Raw genomic sequence first — 17,568 nt, forward strand, 5'->3', positions numbered from 1 at the left:
GTTTCTGTGCCTGGTTACTGCTGCTTCTCTTAATTCTCTAGGTGTGATACTTCTATTATTATCCTACATACTTACCAGCTACTGATATTTTAAATGTCCTGCAAGTGTTAGCAGTATTTCTTTTCCCAATGTAAGGATCTTCTTTAATGCAGTTTAAAACGTTCATGCGAAACTGAACATTTTTATTGAAAGTGATTTTGAGTTCAGAGGACTTAACATGTTAAGATACTTCCATGCAAAGTAGTGTTTAAAAAAAATTTTTTTACAGAATTTTATAAAACTTTTAAAGAAAATTTGCGTTAAGAAATTTGTTACCTTCCAAACTTGAAATATTTGGTTTAGCACTTCTGCAGTCTGGGAACTCTATCAAAATCCAGTAGTTAGAAGCAGAAGCTAGACTAATTTAATGAAATAAATTGCATGTTTTGAGCAGCTGGGATAATCAAGCACTTAGAGCAAGTTACCAATTGGTTTGATGGGTACTTAATCGCTTGAATTCTTTATATGAAGATGAGGTGTCTTCAAATAGCAACTCATCCAGAAGCTGTGAATTTGTACAAGTGTAAGTAGCTGAAATGTTCAGCTTTTCTTGCAGATACCAAGCATTAGAATTCCAGAGATGCCTCAGTGTACAATGCTAATTTTAGGCTTCCAGGTATCACCCCCTGAGTCTGGCCTGTTTTCCCTTTTTACTGCCTGCCATTCTCAACTATGTTAAATTGATGGGTTTCAGTTATTTTTCTTTATTTAAGTTTACAGTAACAGTAATTTCCACTTCTTAGCTTTATATTTCCTGGCAAAAACCAACAACCAACCAAACAAAAATATTACATTATTGTCTTCAATTATATTATAATACGTATATATAATGGTCATTAACTTTACCTAGACCTAACGAAATAATAAATAGAGCTTGATTACCACATTGAGGGTATGATTATCTATATAATTATTTTTTTTCATTTGAATTGAATTCTTTGGGTAACTTTTTTATCTTTTCTAATCAGAAGTGCCATGGATGCATCTCCTTCCACGAGTAACTGCTGTGTTGACAGTACATTTCCAACTTCTTGGGCTTTTGTTGCTAGTTGTGTAGACTGGTTCCATGTGCAGAGCAGTAGGCTTAGTAGACTAGAGTGTAATCAGTTGGGTGGAGTATTCCAAACCTCCTGTTGCTAATTACAGTTCTGATAATGAGTTTCTCATGGGTTTGGGCAGATCATTTAGACAAGTGATTCAGTCCCTTGCCCTTAAAGATGCTTGGCAACAGAATCTCTATGGGCATGTCTTAATGTATTCTTGTATGCTGCAGGGTATATTTTGGATGTCATAAATATTCAGCATTGCATTTTTTTCAACTATGAATATAGTTTCTGTTGCCTATAAAATCTCAGCAGTACAATTTCATTTCTGCTTTTGTTACTTTTAAGTTTTCATTGAAGTTTTCATTTTGTTTTCATCAATGAGTAACATCAGCAATAAACATGCACTGTACCAGCCACCAGAATTTGTAATCTTTTACACTTAACGCTTTTTGCCTAACTCTAATAGCAGCTGCCATTTAGCAGTGCATCTTTATTATGCTGTGGTTTTACATATATTGTCTGAGTACTATGTTTTAAAAAAGTCATCTTTTATCATTCTGGTGTTGTATTTCTGTGGTTTTGACCCTTTGTATGTAGAAATGATAAAGCTGGGTTCATAAGTCTGTCTGGTATGTGTCCATTTTTAATTACTGTCTCTTTGTCCACTCATGTCTGTTTATAAATTGTGTTTTCAGTTAAGGTTTCTGAAGAGAGATGGAAACAGATGCCAGGTAAGCAGCAGCACTAAGTCAGCACATTGCAGCCCCCACTCTTCCTCCTCTGATTAAAAAGTAACACTTAAAACGTGTACCTTGCAGCTAATGATAAGCTAAAAGATATCTTAAAATTTGTATGCCTTTTCATTTGGATTTCAGGACTATACATTTTTGAGATGAGTTAGGCCAAGCTTTAAAATACTTATTATTCTGTGCATAAGATTCGTGTAAGACTGGAATGTGAACTATTTGTGTAAATTGAGTGATTAAAGCTAGCATCTTAATTGATGAATATTTTATAATGTCTTAATTTTAAGGGCACTTAACCAACATGCAAGCTCATTTAGAAGAACATAACCCTATTAAATCTTTTTATTAATTTAAATATTTACTTTCAGTGTTTATCATCTGTATGAAACCATGAACATGAACGTGATTCAAACTTATATTTTCTGCATGCAAATATGCTCTTATTTCCTGAAATATTTTTTTTAATGTGCGTACTTCAGAGGACCTTGGAAAATGTCTTCAGATTGTAATGAAGTTTTTCAAGATAAAAACTAGGGGTGCAGGGGGAGGAACCCCACTAGAATTCTGTTTCCATTTGCTACAGTAATTAACTTGTCCAAAACAAATAGATGAGAGAAATTATGAATGCAGGTTATGTGTGCAATGATGAATCTGTTCTGAATTACTTGTAGAAAATATTTAAGAACAGTAAATCCTGTTGTAAAGTTTCATCTTTAACATCACTAAAGTCAGTGGCAAATGTAACAAACTTGTAAAAAAGTGTTATTAGTGCTTTTTCTGTGTTCTCCTGTCCTTTCCCATTTTTGCTTCAATTTATTGGTCCTGCAGATTCCAGTAATGTCATCAGGACTGGTCAGATTAATGTTGTCTTGAAACAAAAAGTTTGGAATTTTGAAACTTGTATTCCAAGTGGTACACTGGAACTGCTCTTGGTCAAACGTTTGAGCAATTATTGTGACTATTATTTAAATTCTATGTTTATTTCTATAGTATTCCATGGCTGAGGCTTCCATGTTTTAAATGTGTTGCTCTGACAACACAGAAAAGGGTTATACCATTCCCATAATTGATTTTTTTTTTTCCCAGTAGTTTGCTTTATCCATATAATATTTTAAAACCTCACTATCATTTTAGTTCTGCTTTTGCTGGATAAACTATGAACATGAATTATGAAGAATAACAAAGGCTCTGTGTTATTTCCAGGTCTGAGACTTAACAAAGGTACCTCTACATCCCGACCTCCTACTCCTGCCAACCTACATTCACCAGACATGATCCAGCTGAAAGATATCGTTTGCTACTTGTCACTGCTAGAAAGAGGAAGACCTGAAGACAAGCTAGAGTGTATGTTCTTTTAAGTTAATTTTATATATTTATTTCAGTAAGTCATCACAAATTCTGTTTCTAAATTTTATGAGTTTAAGGCTCAGTTTTGAGCAGCTGCATTATAAAAATATGGTTCTAGGTGACCATTATTGCAGAAATGATCATTTATTTTTGCTTATAGTACTGATTTGATTGGATTTTAGCTAAATTATCTCTCGCACATGCTAAGATGAAGAGTAAAGATCATATATTCTGCAATTAATATAATCCTTTCTATACTGTTGTCTCTTGATTAGTATCAAGAAAAACAAACAAAATATGAAGGGGGTGCTTAATGATATATAGAAAGTAATTCAAACAAAGAATAGTTAATATAGACCATGGACTCTATAATATTAGTGAATATAGAAAAACCAAGAATGACCCCATCTGCACCACAGTTGGGAGTGAGTGTTTGACACTGAGAGTTAGGAATTACTTGGTTTTTTTTAATTAGGGGCCTGGTTTATTGAAGCCCAAGAACTCTGCCTGTTCAAAAAATATCTGAAAGTATGATCTGCGAAGTGAAGAAAAAAAAGAAGGAAACTGTGGGTTTCCCCATTATAGAATTGTAGAAGCCCATTTCCAGATAGATAAACAGTCCATCCAAACTTATAGTCCTTACTGAGACCAGATATGCTTTGATATACATAGCTGGTATATAAAAGGACTATTTAAAAGTCTATAAAAGAACTGGGGCATCAAGGCTTAAATCACTGTATGGAGAGTAAATACTCAGTACGATGGGAAATGCATATAGTGCACTGCTTCTGCTGGAAGGAGAAATTCACTACAACGTTACGTGGCTGCATGTTGTTGAAGTATCTTGGTATTTCATTGCCTGAACTTAGCTTACAGAGACAAATTTGTACTGTAAGATCACCAATGCTTTTGCCTCTGCAAAGATTGTAAGGAGCCATCCCCAAATTTGGTAATAACAGTTTGGTATCTTATGATTAGAATATGAGGATGTGTGTGTGAGCGTGCATTCAGAAAACAAGCAGAGGAAAACTAGATACCAGTTTGGTATCGTATGATTAGAATATGAGGATGTGTGTGTGTGTGCATTCAGAAAACAAGCAGAGGAAAACTAAGATCCTAGAGTTCAATTCGAGTTAGAATATAACTGTTTGATAGTAACAAGTAATGCAAGTCTTATCAGAGCTCTGAGGAGCTCTATGCACAAACCATAGCGTGAAATACAGAGATCAGCTGCCTCCCCTGGTGTCAGGAGTTGGTACAATGAAGAGAGGGAGAGACAGAGGAGCAGATGATGATTTTAGCGTAGGGGATGTTCTCTGAACTTCCTGCAACAGGAACTGCAAAGGCAAAAGACTACAGATTATCTATATGATTTAGGAGCGAGAGGGCCTGATCTAATAAATGTGTGGTACTTACATTTTTTTTATATTCAAGATCATTTGCATGTACTACATATATTTAAGAAGATGGTTATTATGTAGTTTTATTTTCTACTTTGTCATACAGAGTTAAAATATACCACCTATTGTTTTTTTTAGTGTAGAAATTTTGGCTTACGCTGTACCATTAGTATGCAGAATTCCCTGTTGATTTTTGTTGAATTCTCTTTAAAAATAAATGGTATAATTTAACCCTTTTTCTGAAATAATTTTGTAGCAGCATATCCTGTGGCTGTAAGGTAAATTAGTAGCAGTGAAGTGAAAAAAAAAAAAAAAAGGATGGCTTCTTTTGGAGTTGCCAACATTAATATTAATACTAATCTCAAATAATGATATTTTTTTCCTGTTGACAAAAAATGGAAACATTCTGAATCATAGCTGAATGTTTGGAAACTTGATTCGTGACAAGCAGAACATAGAAGCAGTGCTTTCAAATAAAATCTGATAAAAGCTGGAGGATTTTTTAAGATAAAATACACTAAGAGGAAATAGTGTTTAGATTTGGGATCGATATAATCTATGGATCTTCATAGATTTACAAATATTCCAGCAGATAAATGGAATCTTTAACCTATTAACAGAGTATTTCTGGAAGTCTTAACCACTGCAATCCTTACCTGTTTGAAACAATAAGCATATACATTAGACATAAACTATGTGTCCTGAATATAAAGAACATCCTAAACTTTGCTAGCAGAGATACATTGGAAGAATTTGAGTTCTCTTTTTAAGGTCATATTGCAAATAGTCGCAGGTGCATCTATATTGTTAAGTACTTTCATGCTCTGTGCCTCAACCTGTAGACTTGATCCATAGAAACCATTTTCAGCTCTCCATGTTGTTTTTACCTGTACAAGGCTTTGCTTGCTGGTGTCCACACTGTGATTCTTCAATGTGTAAGAAAGATCCCTTGTAAATCTACAGGAGAGATGGGGAGGGATTCATTATCAGGGAGTGGAGGGATAGGAAAAGGGGTAACATTTTTAAACTGAAAGAGGGGAGAGGGATAGGAAAAGGGGTAGCAGTTTTAAACTGAAGAGGGGAGATTTAGATTAGATCTCAGGAAGAAATTCTTTGGTGTGAGGGTGGTGAGACACTGGAACAGGTTGCCCAGAGAAGCTGTGGCTGCCCCATCCCTGGAGGGGTTCACTATGATAAATATGCAGGGTACTTCCTAAGAACTGAGCAGTGGTGTTTTGTAGCTCAACTTTTCTGCTTTTTATGACTCCAACAACAAAAGTTATTAACTCACAATTACAGGATGCTTTATCAGCACAACCCATTTCTCAATTTGTATGTGTTTTTTAGCAGTATAACCATGGTTGCCAGACATGTATCTCTTGTGAAACAGTTCAGAGAAATGCCAGGAGGCAGTGTGAAGGGCATTAGACATAAATGGTGTGGCTTCTATGATAAATATGCAGGGTAATTGCTAAGAAATGAACAGTGGTGTTTCATAGCTCAACTTTTCTTCTTTTTATGACTCCAACAACAAAAGTTATTAACTCACAATTACAGGATGCTTTATCAGCACAACCCATTTCTCAATTTGTATGTGTTTTTTAGCAGTATAACCATGGTTGCCAGACATGTATCTCTTGTGAAACAGTTCAGAGAAATGCCAGGAGGCAGTGTGAAGGGCATTAGACATAAATGGTGTGGAGGAAGCATACAACCTCCTCAGGTACCATAGCTTTGCAAACATAAGATGCTTGGAAGTGCTCAAACTTCTCTTCACTATTATAAGCAGAAACTCCAGGAGTAATGAGTGGTGGGTTTTTTTGCCAGTTTCTCCTAGCTTTCTCCTAGCTCTCCAGGTTATTCTGTTTCTGTTCTCTCCGTACCTGCAGAAGTTTCAAGGATGCCACAAGGAAGCATACAACCTACATAGCTTTGCAAACATAAAATGCTTGGAAGTGCTCAAACTTCTCTTCGCTATTATGAACAGAAACTCCAAGAGTAATGAGTGGTGCGTTCTTTTGTCAGTTTCTCTTAGCAAGATGCTTTCCAGGCTATTCTGTTCCTGTTCTTTCCGTACCTGCAGAAGTTTCAAGGATGCCACACTGTTCTTTTGTATTTTTGCAGTGATATGATTAGTTATAGTCTGTCTTTTGCTATGCTTTGCAGTTCTTGGACACTCAAGCTTCTGTGGAGAATGACAAGCCTTACAGTTTTCAAAGCTCTTGCTTGTGCATATATTTTAGAGAATGAATACCCCAGTTTCTCTTCAAAAGGACATAATTTTGAGCTCTTGGAATTTTTGGAATTCCAAGTTTTGTCATAGGAAAGATTAGAAGTCCAGAGGTTTCAGGTGAAAGTATAGAACTGCAATGACTGATATCATGCTGGTAATTTAATTTTAATACATTTTTTAATTATTTATAAAAGGCATGCATTCTAGAAATAGAAATTGAGTGGCCAGTCAGAGTATAGAACTGCAGTGACTGATCTCATGCTGGTAATTTAATTTTAATACATTTTTTAATTATTTATAAAAGGCATGCATTCTAGAAATAGAAATTGAGTGGCCAGTCAGTGCTATCAGGTAAGGGGATGGGAAAAGAAATATAAAAAAATTGATTTGGGCTCTGTAATTTACATCACAACTTTTGCTCAGTTGTTTTTATAATTTTGTTGTTGTTTTTTTCTCCTGCAATACGTAAATCAGCAAGAACATGAATATTTAGCAGTTTTCTTCTACAATATGTAAATCAGCAAGAACATGAATATTTAGCAGTATATGAATAGAAAAGAGATTGCATGCCACACCAGTAACATAGTTTTTCAGACTCTAGCCCAGAGCACAGATTGAGCCTTTTCACTACCCGATTACATATGTAATCGGAGAGATTTTGTTTGTTACAAAGGTGAAACAGGTATAATTATGCTAATGTCTGTTTTTTAAATGACTGATTAGAGCTACTGATTCACATTAAAGGGAAAAAAAGAAAGTTGTAAGCACTACTTTTCTGAAGTGGGTAAAGATCAGGGAGATGCTAAAACTTGTTTTCACAATAAGCGTAGAACATTCTTTCACCCAGTGCATTGCAGTCACGGAGGGGGAAGGCAGGAGAACCAAATGATCTGAACTTTATCACGGAGTGATTCAGTGATTCATCCCTATGGAAACTGTTAATGCTCACTGACACCTTTGCCAGTTAATATTAGCTGTCGTGCTCTGAGCAGCTTTGGCAGAAGGTGTGCGAGCAGGGGCAGTACCAATCTCCGCTGGCTTTTAGCATTAACTGTTGTTTTACACTGAAACATTTCTCCCGTGTAATTCACATATTTTTATAGGTTTTCTTAGCCTCTAACTAATGAATAATGGACCTTTGTAGTTTGAAACAATGTACTACTGTAAATATCTTTAATCTTGTGTTACAGCTCTTAAAAGCAGTGTGATGTAGTGGCAAAAATTGCTGAAGTGGTAGAGAGGTATAGTGCTTAAATATTTTCCTTACACTTAGGTGCTCAACTAGGGAATAAGATGGGGGGATATAAGGAAAGCAAGACAATCTATGTAACAGTTAAATATGTTTTGCTGTGAGTCAAAAATAATCAAGTTTTTTCTGAACTTTACTTTCTAATTGCTAAGACTTTCCTCTCATTTCTCATTGTATTGTTTCCTGAACACTGTGATAAGCTTTACTTGCAGAATTTATTGGACTGTAACGGCATTTGCCAAGGATCCAATGTGGTGGGATTGTTCACTGTTGAATAGGTCATATGTTATGTTTCCAAAGATACCTGATAAGGCAGTTTGTAAGCAAATTGCTTGGTTTTGCTATCAGCCAAGGCATTACAGTGTCCTGGAACCACCTGTACATGGGCTGTCTTCTTACTCCTTAGGAAATAGATTTAGGGCAAAAAAGGGAGTACTTTTGAAGGGGATGGTGTTTACATTTCAGAGCTCTGACAAACTGTCCCAGAAAGTAGAGAAAAAAGAGTGAGGTTCATGGGCTTCTGGTTTTCATTTTTAGCCTTTTAACTGTGTCCCTACCAAGGCTCCAGGCTTTCTCCTGCTTTGCAATCTGATGCAGTGCATGATCAGCTGAGGAAGCTGCTTGGAAATGTCTTGGTAATGATGGACATAGCCACTCTTGTGGCTGGAATGAAGTAATATACAAACTTGAAAGTATATGTTTTTTCTGAACGTTATCAAAACGCAGCTATTCTTCTCTGGGTAGCTCCCCAAAATGTTGGGAATAAATTTTCAAAGTGCTGAAGCAAGCCCAGTCCTGGAAGGAGTCATGCTGGCAGTCTGTGAGGAATGTTTATCGTTGGATTTGGCTGATTAGATACTTCAAATAATAATCCTCTGTTCCATTAGTTGGTCAGAAGGCGTTTCTAAAGCAACGTTACTATTGAATAGCGATAGCTGCAACCAGCTTAAGCAGGTTTATCAACATTTGCCTGACCAATTGGGTGTTGGTGAGACAGCAGAGAAGGGCCTTTTGGTGGTGCTTACCATGGCTACGTGTCATCTCTGAGAAGAACCAGAATTAAGTTTACAAACCAAATTAGCTGTTAGAATGATTCTATGGAAAAGGAGCAATGGCACTGTCCTGCTGAGATGCCTTGTGGCTGGGTAGTCGCTGAGGGAACCTCTCACATAATCCAGGGTTTGGGGGGTCTGCAGTTAGTGCGATTGTTAAAGGAAAGTGTTTATGTTTGTCCTTTCTTTGAAACTTAGGTTTGGTTTGTTTGTGCTTTGATGTGTTTAGGGTTGTGTGGGTTTTTTTAGGAAATAATGTTGTTACTCTGTTTTCTAACTGAGTTTCCTTCTCTTTGTTTCCTTTGTAGTTATGTTTCGCTTATATGATACAGATGGGAATGGATACCTGGATAGTTCGGTAATGTTATTTAGTATTTTAATGCATTGTATGAATGTAACAGAAAATTCATACAAAACTACATTAATCCAAATCAAGCTTATATTTATCCTGAATTAATAGAAGCAGTATAAACTATGGTCAATAAAAATCCACCCATTTTGAAAGCAACTCTTGAGTTTTTCTTTAAGCTGCTGCTTCTATGACTGTATACATTTTCAAATGCTGACACTGCTATCGTGGAGTTCTATTCTATGGTCTGTTGACTTTTTAATCATGTTGCTGTATTACTGTACATATATGTACACATTAATATGATTCTTAAAGTTCTAGTATTCTCCTGGGCAATGTGTATCATAGTGCCGTTTATAAAGATTTCATCAAAAGAGGAAAGTGTGAGAGTGCATATATGTGGAGAGATGTCAGAACTTTCATGTTGCTATTAAGCATGGAGGAACAATATTAAATACAAAGTTTTGAGGAGTAACCCAACCAAATGTTTGAAGGAAAATCATAGATATATCAATAATTTTAAAAATGTGTTTTTTTTTTTTTTTTCTGGTAAATGTTAGCTGGCAGAAATAAGTATTTAATTGGTAGCTTTTTAAAAAATTTTTCTTTTTTTTTCCTTTTGTATTTCTCTTAAGACACCATAGAGTGGACTAGTAAAGAAGAGGTGGTGATTCCCGTAAGTGATAGGGAAATAAGGAAGCTAAGTTACATAGAGGTATATTAGGCAATACAAAATATTAATTAGATAACTAGTGCATAATCAATACACATGAGAATTCAGAGGGGTTCTAGATAAGCATTTGAGCATGCTCACAAACCATATTGTATTTATGAATCTGAAAAGTACTAGTCATATGTGATCGAGGGCAATTACAACACTATAATGGAGAGTAAATATGTCTTTTAGTTTATACCGTCTGCTGTATGCCTTATTTCCATTAGAAAGTTGTTAATTATACAATTTCTGTCAAAAACTGGTTAGGATGGGATTAGGAAGACCTTACATCATTACCTCACAGGATGGACTTTGGGTCATGAAACCAATGATCAAATGAACAACTAGAAAGGAAGAATCTATTACTGCTTCCAACCCAGAGGCTGTCCTTTGGTTCGGGGCTATATTTCACCTCCCTGCATACTTTGCAGTCCATGCTGGATGGTTTGCTAATGGATTCACCCAAGAGTGGACAACTTCCAGTGTAAAGGACATTTCACTAGGAACATTGATGAAACGGTGTCACTGAATGCAATATGTTTGACTTACAAGTTGCTAGCAGCAGAATTTGTCTTTATAATATTGCATTAAATGTATTTGTTCTTTTTCTTCCCTTTGTAGGAGCTGGAAAATATCATTGCTCAAATGATGCATGTTGCAGAGTACCTTGAATGGGATATTACTGAACTGAGTCCAGTAAGCACCCATTTTATCACAGATTTTTAATTTTGCTAGAGATGGTGTTAAATCATGTGATACTTCATGTCAACATGTGATTCTATATATTAGTAATATAGAAATAATAGCAGTCTGTGCTCTACCGTGACACTGTCAATTAGCACTTTTGTGAGTCTTTTTTCTGATTAAATCTATCTGTGAAACATTCTACAGTTTAAAGCTTTTCTTTAGTGTATGTAGCAATTAATATTTATAACACAACTGCTTTGTCTCTGAAAATTTCTTAGAAGTAACTACCTTATATTTCTGTTGTACATAGTAAGTACATGAGGGGACACAACTTGGTTTGGGAACTTTAGGTGATAATAAAATATAAATAGGAATATCACACTCAATTTTCTGAACTGTCAGCACTCACTTTAATGCAGGTGCCATAGAAATAATATTTCCTTATTTATTGCATGCCAATGAGGGAATTGGAGATCTGTACATGTCTTCATGCTTTATTAGAATATGGAATTTATAAGATTTTTTTGTTAAACTGTATAGATCCTTCATGAAATGATGGAAGAAATTGACTATGATCATGATGGCACTGTTTCTTTAGAAGAGTGGATCCAAGGAGGAATGACAACAATCCCGCTCTTGGTCCTTCTTGGGTTAGAGAATGTAAGTATGAACACAAAAGTGTGAAATTTCTGTTTACATGTCAGCTGTGGCTCAGGTTAGTTTCTCTGTGGCCTGTATCAAGAATGGCTTTTCATTGTTGTTTTTTTTTTAACTATGGCTGAATAACAAGCAAAGAATGGAGGTGTGTCTTCAAAGTCAGAGGTACATTAGCATGTCTTAAGCAACACCAAAGGAGCCAACTCTGGTGTGGGAAGTTGTAAAAAGCCGATTAATATGTCCTATTAACAGCATATTGTTAATTCCTAGCTGCAGTAGCATCTGTTAAGAGTGTTTTGCTGCCCGTGTGTGTGTTACAGCTGGGTTGGAGCAGTGTCGACACTTCTCAGCATGGTGTTGTGTTGGGTGGCCCAACCACATGGAGTCACAGAACGATCTAGGTTGGAAGGAAGGAACTTCTGGAGATCACCTGGTCCAGCTTCTTATTAAAGGCAGAACAGATTGAGTTATCCAGGACCCTGTAAAGCCCAGTCCTGAGTAATTCCAGTGAGGTGGAATCCACCAGTTCTGCAGGCAGCCTTTCCCAGTGTTAGTTGTTCTCAAGCGAGAGAGCTTTTTTTTTTTAGGCACAGATGGAATTTCTTCTGCAGAAATTATTGCCAGTTGGCTCTTGTCCTGTCATGGTACATCCCTGTAAAGATAGTTCTTCGTCTCTGTAACTACTTGAATAAACCATACTAAATAGCAATATCAAAGAGAACACTTACACCAAAGGACAGAGTGTTATTAGAGAAGAGCTTATGCTCTGTACATTTACAACTTAACATTAAAGATAAGAGAGATGTAATATGATTAATTTTATACCAGCTCAACACAGCTGTTTTAACGCTGGCATGTTGCCAGTGCCACCTGCTGTCCTGTATTTGAGCTAATTTTGAGCACATGTATCTTAGCATATGTTTCAAATGCTTTTCTGTCATTTGATATAAAACATTTTTATTAATATTTTTTTCTGAAGTCTTTTTCAGATACTGAGGTGAAATAATAAATTATATTTACTTTCCCCATATACTGCTACAGCCTGAAATAGAGTGCTGTAGTTGCTCTGTAGCATTTTATTTTCATAAAGAATGGTCAGACCGACACCTTCTGTAGGGAAATATGCAACCAAACAGTGGTTTTAGCAGAATATCAAAAATATTGCAAAATCTTATTAATCAAATTACCAGCTACATATCTGAATTGAGGATAACCTTCAGTACATTTGGATCATTGTAAGTACTGATTCCTTAATTCTCTATGTGTTACCAAGAAACAAAAATGTTAAATTGCATCCCTGTCATCAAACAGCAAATATTTTTCAGGCTGTATTCTGTTCCACAGAATTACTCTAAATAAAAGGGGAGCAAATGCTCTCAAGCAATCAGTACAACAGATAAGTGATAGTCATTTTTAGTACAGATTTTTCTTTTGTGACAGGTAGCGTAGCTGTTCTGGCAGTATTTTTCAGCATCTGTACTATATTCTTTCTAAATTCGAAACTTAAATTCTGTGATAAATCTCTACAGAAGGATCTGCATTAATTTATTTTCATATTAAAGCAAAAGTTCTGTAATTAGAAAGAAACTAGGTAAATGTATGTTTTCAGACATTTTATCCTTTTGATTTTTTACTAGTTATTTTTACTAGTTATTAGATAATTTATCTTGCTGTGTGTAGCTTTACTATGGAAATAATAAGCATGCATTAAACAGTGATCAAAACTCCGTAGTCTGCTATCAGCATGGGCCAGAGTTTCTGTCACCAAGAACCACTGTGTGTTTCTGTGGGAATGTTCCAGGATAGAAAAAACATATCCTTATTTTGGTGCTTTTCAAGGCAGTTGGTGTGCTAAGCAAGCAACCTCAGTAAAAGATAAGGAATTTAAATAAGAAATTAATTAGTTCTTATTCTACAGGGGTGCTGTGATACACATACTGTTTGGAAATTTGTTTTGTGAGAAGAGGCCTTGACGTTGTTTAGGTGGATAATCCATTTGTACTTGGATGACTGCACTTTTCCCACTGAGCAGTGGCTGAATGTGTTCTGTACCGCACCTATTGAAACCTTTAAGACCCATAGCTCTTGCTCTGAGGTATTTAGTTGTGCCAGTTTCATGGAGGTTGTTCCAAGAAGTTCTCTTATGAAAAGTGGGAATTTCATGAAGGCAGTAGTTTATTTGTCTCCCATCCAAACACAGGTTGGACAGAGATGTTCCTGCGTTACTCCTTCATGTCGATAATTACACTTTCAGGAAGTGGCCTATTGCAGACTAGTGACCACCAGGCTATTTATTCTACTCCTCCACAGTAGAAAACTTCAAAAATTCTGAGCTTTTTTGTTTCCTTCTGTATTAATTGAAGTAGATCAAAATTGTCAGTGAAGTTTGAGAGTTACTCCGTTGACTCTCCTAGCATTGCTTTAGATGTCCTTTGCAATCTAGGCACAAAAAGCTCCTTTAATAATGGCTTGCTTGTAAGGGTTTTTGTCAGTCCATGAACATTGTACTGTGGCCTTTGCTAGGAGTCTCTTACTTGCACAATATTATTCCATCCTGTTCTAATAAAAGCACTTGATTTCTCTTCTACAGTAATTCCATGTCAGGTATTTTGGTCTCATTTCTCTTTGAATGGATCATTACTGTCACCTCTATTTCTCACTTGCACAATATTATTCCACCCTGTTCTAATAAAAGCACTTGATTTCTCTTCTACAGTAATTCCATGTCAGGTATTTTGGTCTCATTTCTCTTTGAATGGATCATTACTGTCACCTCTGTCAGTGATTGTGCATAGAATTAGGTATAAACAGCAAGTTTGGAAGTGCTAGTTTTTTAAAAAAATAAATCCCATGTTTTAGGAATGCAAATATTTTGTTCCCTCTTCGTTGGCCACTAGATGTCACGGTTGCACTGTAGCTGGTACTGTGCAGTTGCTGAAAAGCTGCCCTAAGATGAGAGAGAAATTGTAACAGTAAATGGTTTGTAAGGTCATCAATAATCTGAAGCCAGGCCACTATGCCTTTCTTTTAAGTCACTTATTGTAACTTTCACCCCATTTCACCTTTTAAGTCAAGGTAAATGTCAATAAGGCAAACGCATTTGTGTTGAAGTGTGACTAGGCTTCAATTAAGTCAGAAAGAAATATCCTCTTTTTTGGATCTTCAAGCAGCAAGTATTATGCTATTACACTCCAAGAATTTAAAAGGTAGGGTTTTTTTAATCTTTTTGATTAAATATGGGATGTAATACTCGAGTGTGAGTCCACACTTGGAAAATACTGCTTCTTATTATTGTTGTCTTACTTTTTGAGCTCTGAGTATGTAAAAGTGGAACCAAACTGGGGACTTGCAAACACTTGCAAGCCCGGTGTGGGATCTATTGCACCGTGAGGAGTCCATCTCAGGCTGAAGTCTGAAAGGCCTGTTTAATACCTCGGCAGTTTGGTGAACTTGAATTTCTTTCATTCAGTGAGGAAATGAGAGTCAAGGCCAGGCTGGATGGGGCTTTGAGCAACCTGGTCTAGTGGGAGGTGTCCCTGCCCAGGGCAGGGGGTTGGAACTTGATGATCTTTAAGGTCCCTTCCAACCCAAACCATTCTGTGATTCTAGGAGAGCGATCTGGCCTGTTCTTTTCCTTTGTGTTATTTTTCTAACTCCTGTCTGAAGTTTGGCAGGTGAGCTCTCTAAAAGGCTGAGGTGCCTATGAGCCATACGCTATTTCCATATTTACAGAGGGCAAAAGCAAGCCCCTACAGAAGAAGCTGTAGCTTCCCCTCTTTGTGCCAGCTCCTCACCAGCTGGGAAGCCGTCACCCTAAGCAGAAATGGGAGCTATTTTCCCAGTATCGTTCCATGGCATTGCCAGCAGAGGGGGTAATGTTAATGCTTTTTGAGACTTCGTTGCAGGAGCTGCTAAAAAAGTGCACTTCTCTTTTCTTGACAGCGCTGTCCGCTTTTCTGCGGCACTAGTTCCCACTTCTTCACAGGAAGTTTGCAAATGTCTTTCCTTACTGTGGTCCTTCCTTTCCTTTTACCTGTAGAAGCCGAGGAGAAGTCAGAAGTAGCCCTAACCTGTTCTGTGTATAAGGTGTAAAATAAATGGTATTTCAGGCAGGTATACAAATTTACCATTATTTAAAAAGTAATTTCTGCAGCATTTCAGTCTCTGCAGATGACAGGTGACTACCAATTTACGGACAGGGAAACATGGCTAATTACGAAGCTTGTTTAAACAAATTCATTTCACCTTCTGGTCTCCCTTTTCTATGCCGTCATTTTCTCATGTGCATATTCATGCTTTAGGATTTCTGGATGATCAGAATAATACACTGGATATGGGAATGAGGGCTGGGAAAGTGATTTTTATTATTTTTTTTTCTTTCTCCAATACACACGTGGAGAAACACATAATATATCTCAGAAGCTTGAGGAGCCCTACTGAATAACGTCTCATGAATGAGGTTACTTCCTTTGCAGTTGAACCAGAAGAGTTTTAGCACTCCCACTCCCCAAGCCAAATTTAGATTAGATATTAGAAAGAAATTGTTTTCTCAGAAGTTTGAGGAGCCCTACTGAATAATGTCTCATGAATGAGGTTACTTCCTCTGCAGTTGAACCAGAAGAGATTTAGAACCCCCACTCCCCAAGCCAAATTTAGATTAGGTATTAGAAAGAAATTCTTTCCTGTGAGGGTGGTGAGACACTGGAACAGGTTGCCCAGAGAAGCTGTGGCTGCCCCATCCCTGGAGGGGTTCAAGGCCAGGCTGGATGGGGCTTTGAACAACCTGGTCTGGTGGGCGGTGTCCATGCCCAGGGCAGGGAGGGAGAAATTAGATGATCTTTAAAGGTCCCTTCCAACCTAAACCATTCTATGATTCCATGATTAAAAAAACACCTGGCATGAATTCTTTGCAAGAGCCAGTAAAGAACATAACTGCGTTTGTAAAAAAAAACACCTGGCATTAATTCTTTGCTGAGAGCCAGTAAAGAACATAACTGCGTTTGTATTAAAAGGAGGTGCTCTGTAGTATAATGGACACTCTTCTCACCTTCCCACTGACTGAAAAATACCCAACGATCCGTCACAAAGATGTCTTCAAGTCACGTAAACATGTTTGAAATAAATGAAAACACAATAATAATAGACAGCGAAAGAATAACTTAGTAGACGTCCTAATATCTTTCTCCCTTGGTTGCTTGTTATTGACTCTTCTCATGAAAAACACAGAGCATAGTCCAGACATTCCTGTAGCTATTTTAAGAGGGGATACTTGCTGGGGTGAAAATTTATCAGCTATTTCATTACCTTTTTAAGTCTCAGAATCTTGAGTTTTGTGCTTGAAAGCTTAATATCTCTTTGGCTACCTTTATTTAAACATACCTGAAAAGCTGAAGTAAGTTAATATTAAATCAGATTAAGGATGTGTAGCTAAATTTTCCCCTAATTCTAAGGGTGGCTCTTCCATAGTTGTCTTGCTTTTTAAGGTCAGGTCCTTTTGACAATCAAATCCTTGGTAGAAGGGTCAGGATTAGATGAGAACCATTGTTAACAAAATAAATGTTACTGTTGTCATTATATGCTAAAGTCTGCATATGGCATATGGAGGCTTCATTTTCAGTCATGTATAATGAAGCGAGGAAGAGACTTTTACTCTACCTGCCCTGCTTTGAGATCTTCTTAATGACTATTTGTTTTTAAACTTTCTCAGGATATGGAAGCAAAATGAGTGAATGTCAGTAAATGCACTGATGTGTCAGAATTGTGGATTTTATTCATACTTAAAGACTTGCATTGAGGGGGCTTTGTTTCACATTATGTCTGGTTTGTTGTTTGTTTGTTTTTTTACTTGGCAGTGTTTTAAAAAGTTATGTGCATGCATAATCGTATGCAGCACTTTATTGCTTATTTTTGGCAGTGCACAAGAGCAAAAATTTAATTTGCTATTTTCCAAAAGTGCATTGTGTTTATGTAATGGATTTGCATCAGTTGCAGTCTGTAACACAGTTAAGTGTTTTAATTGGCAGAACACCCACATCAAGACTTGTTTGT

The 17,568-nt window shown here is 36.6% G+C and overlaps 1 protein-coding gene across 9 annotated transcripts in view; it reads left to right on the forward strand.

Moving 5' to 3' along the window:
* Positions 1-17,568, forward strand: part of DGKB (diacylglycerol kinase, beta 90kDa) — a 467,667-nt gene that overhangs the window by 198,028 nt on the left and 252,071 nt on the right. For 6 of the 9 annotated variants that reach the window (XM_014937895.1, XM_014937893.1, XM_014937903.1 and 3 more), the window contains 5 exons: positions 1,781-1,816; positions 3,035-3,175; positions 9,421-9,470; positions 10,798-10,872; positions 11,404-11,523. In XM_014937895.1, coding sequence (XP_014793381.1) covers positions 1,781-1,816; positions 3,035-3,175; positions 9,421-9,470; positions 10,798-10,872; positions 11,404-11,523 — 422 coding nt within the window. The remainder of the gene's footprint in view (positions 1-1,780; positions 1,817-3,034; positions 3,176-9,420; positions 9,471-10,797; positions 10,873-11,403; positions 11,524-17,568) is intronic. The other 3 variants (XM_014937899.1, XM_014937901.1, XM_014937902.1) reach the window with 1 other exon arrangement.

This window comes from Calidris pugnax, unplaced genomic scaffold (assembly GCF_001431845.1).
Source record: "Calidris pugnax isolate Ruff unplaced genomic scaffold, ASM143184v1 scaffold11, whole genome shotgun sequence".
NCBI classification, from domain to species: Eukaryota; Metazoa; Chordata; class Aves; order Charadriiformes; family Scolopacidae; genus Calidris; species Calidris pugnax.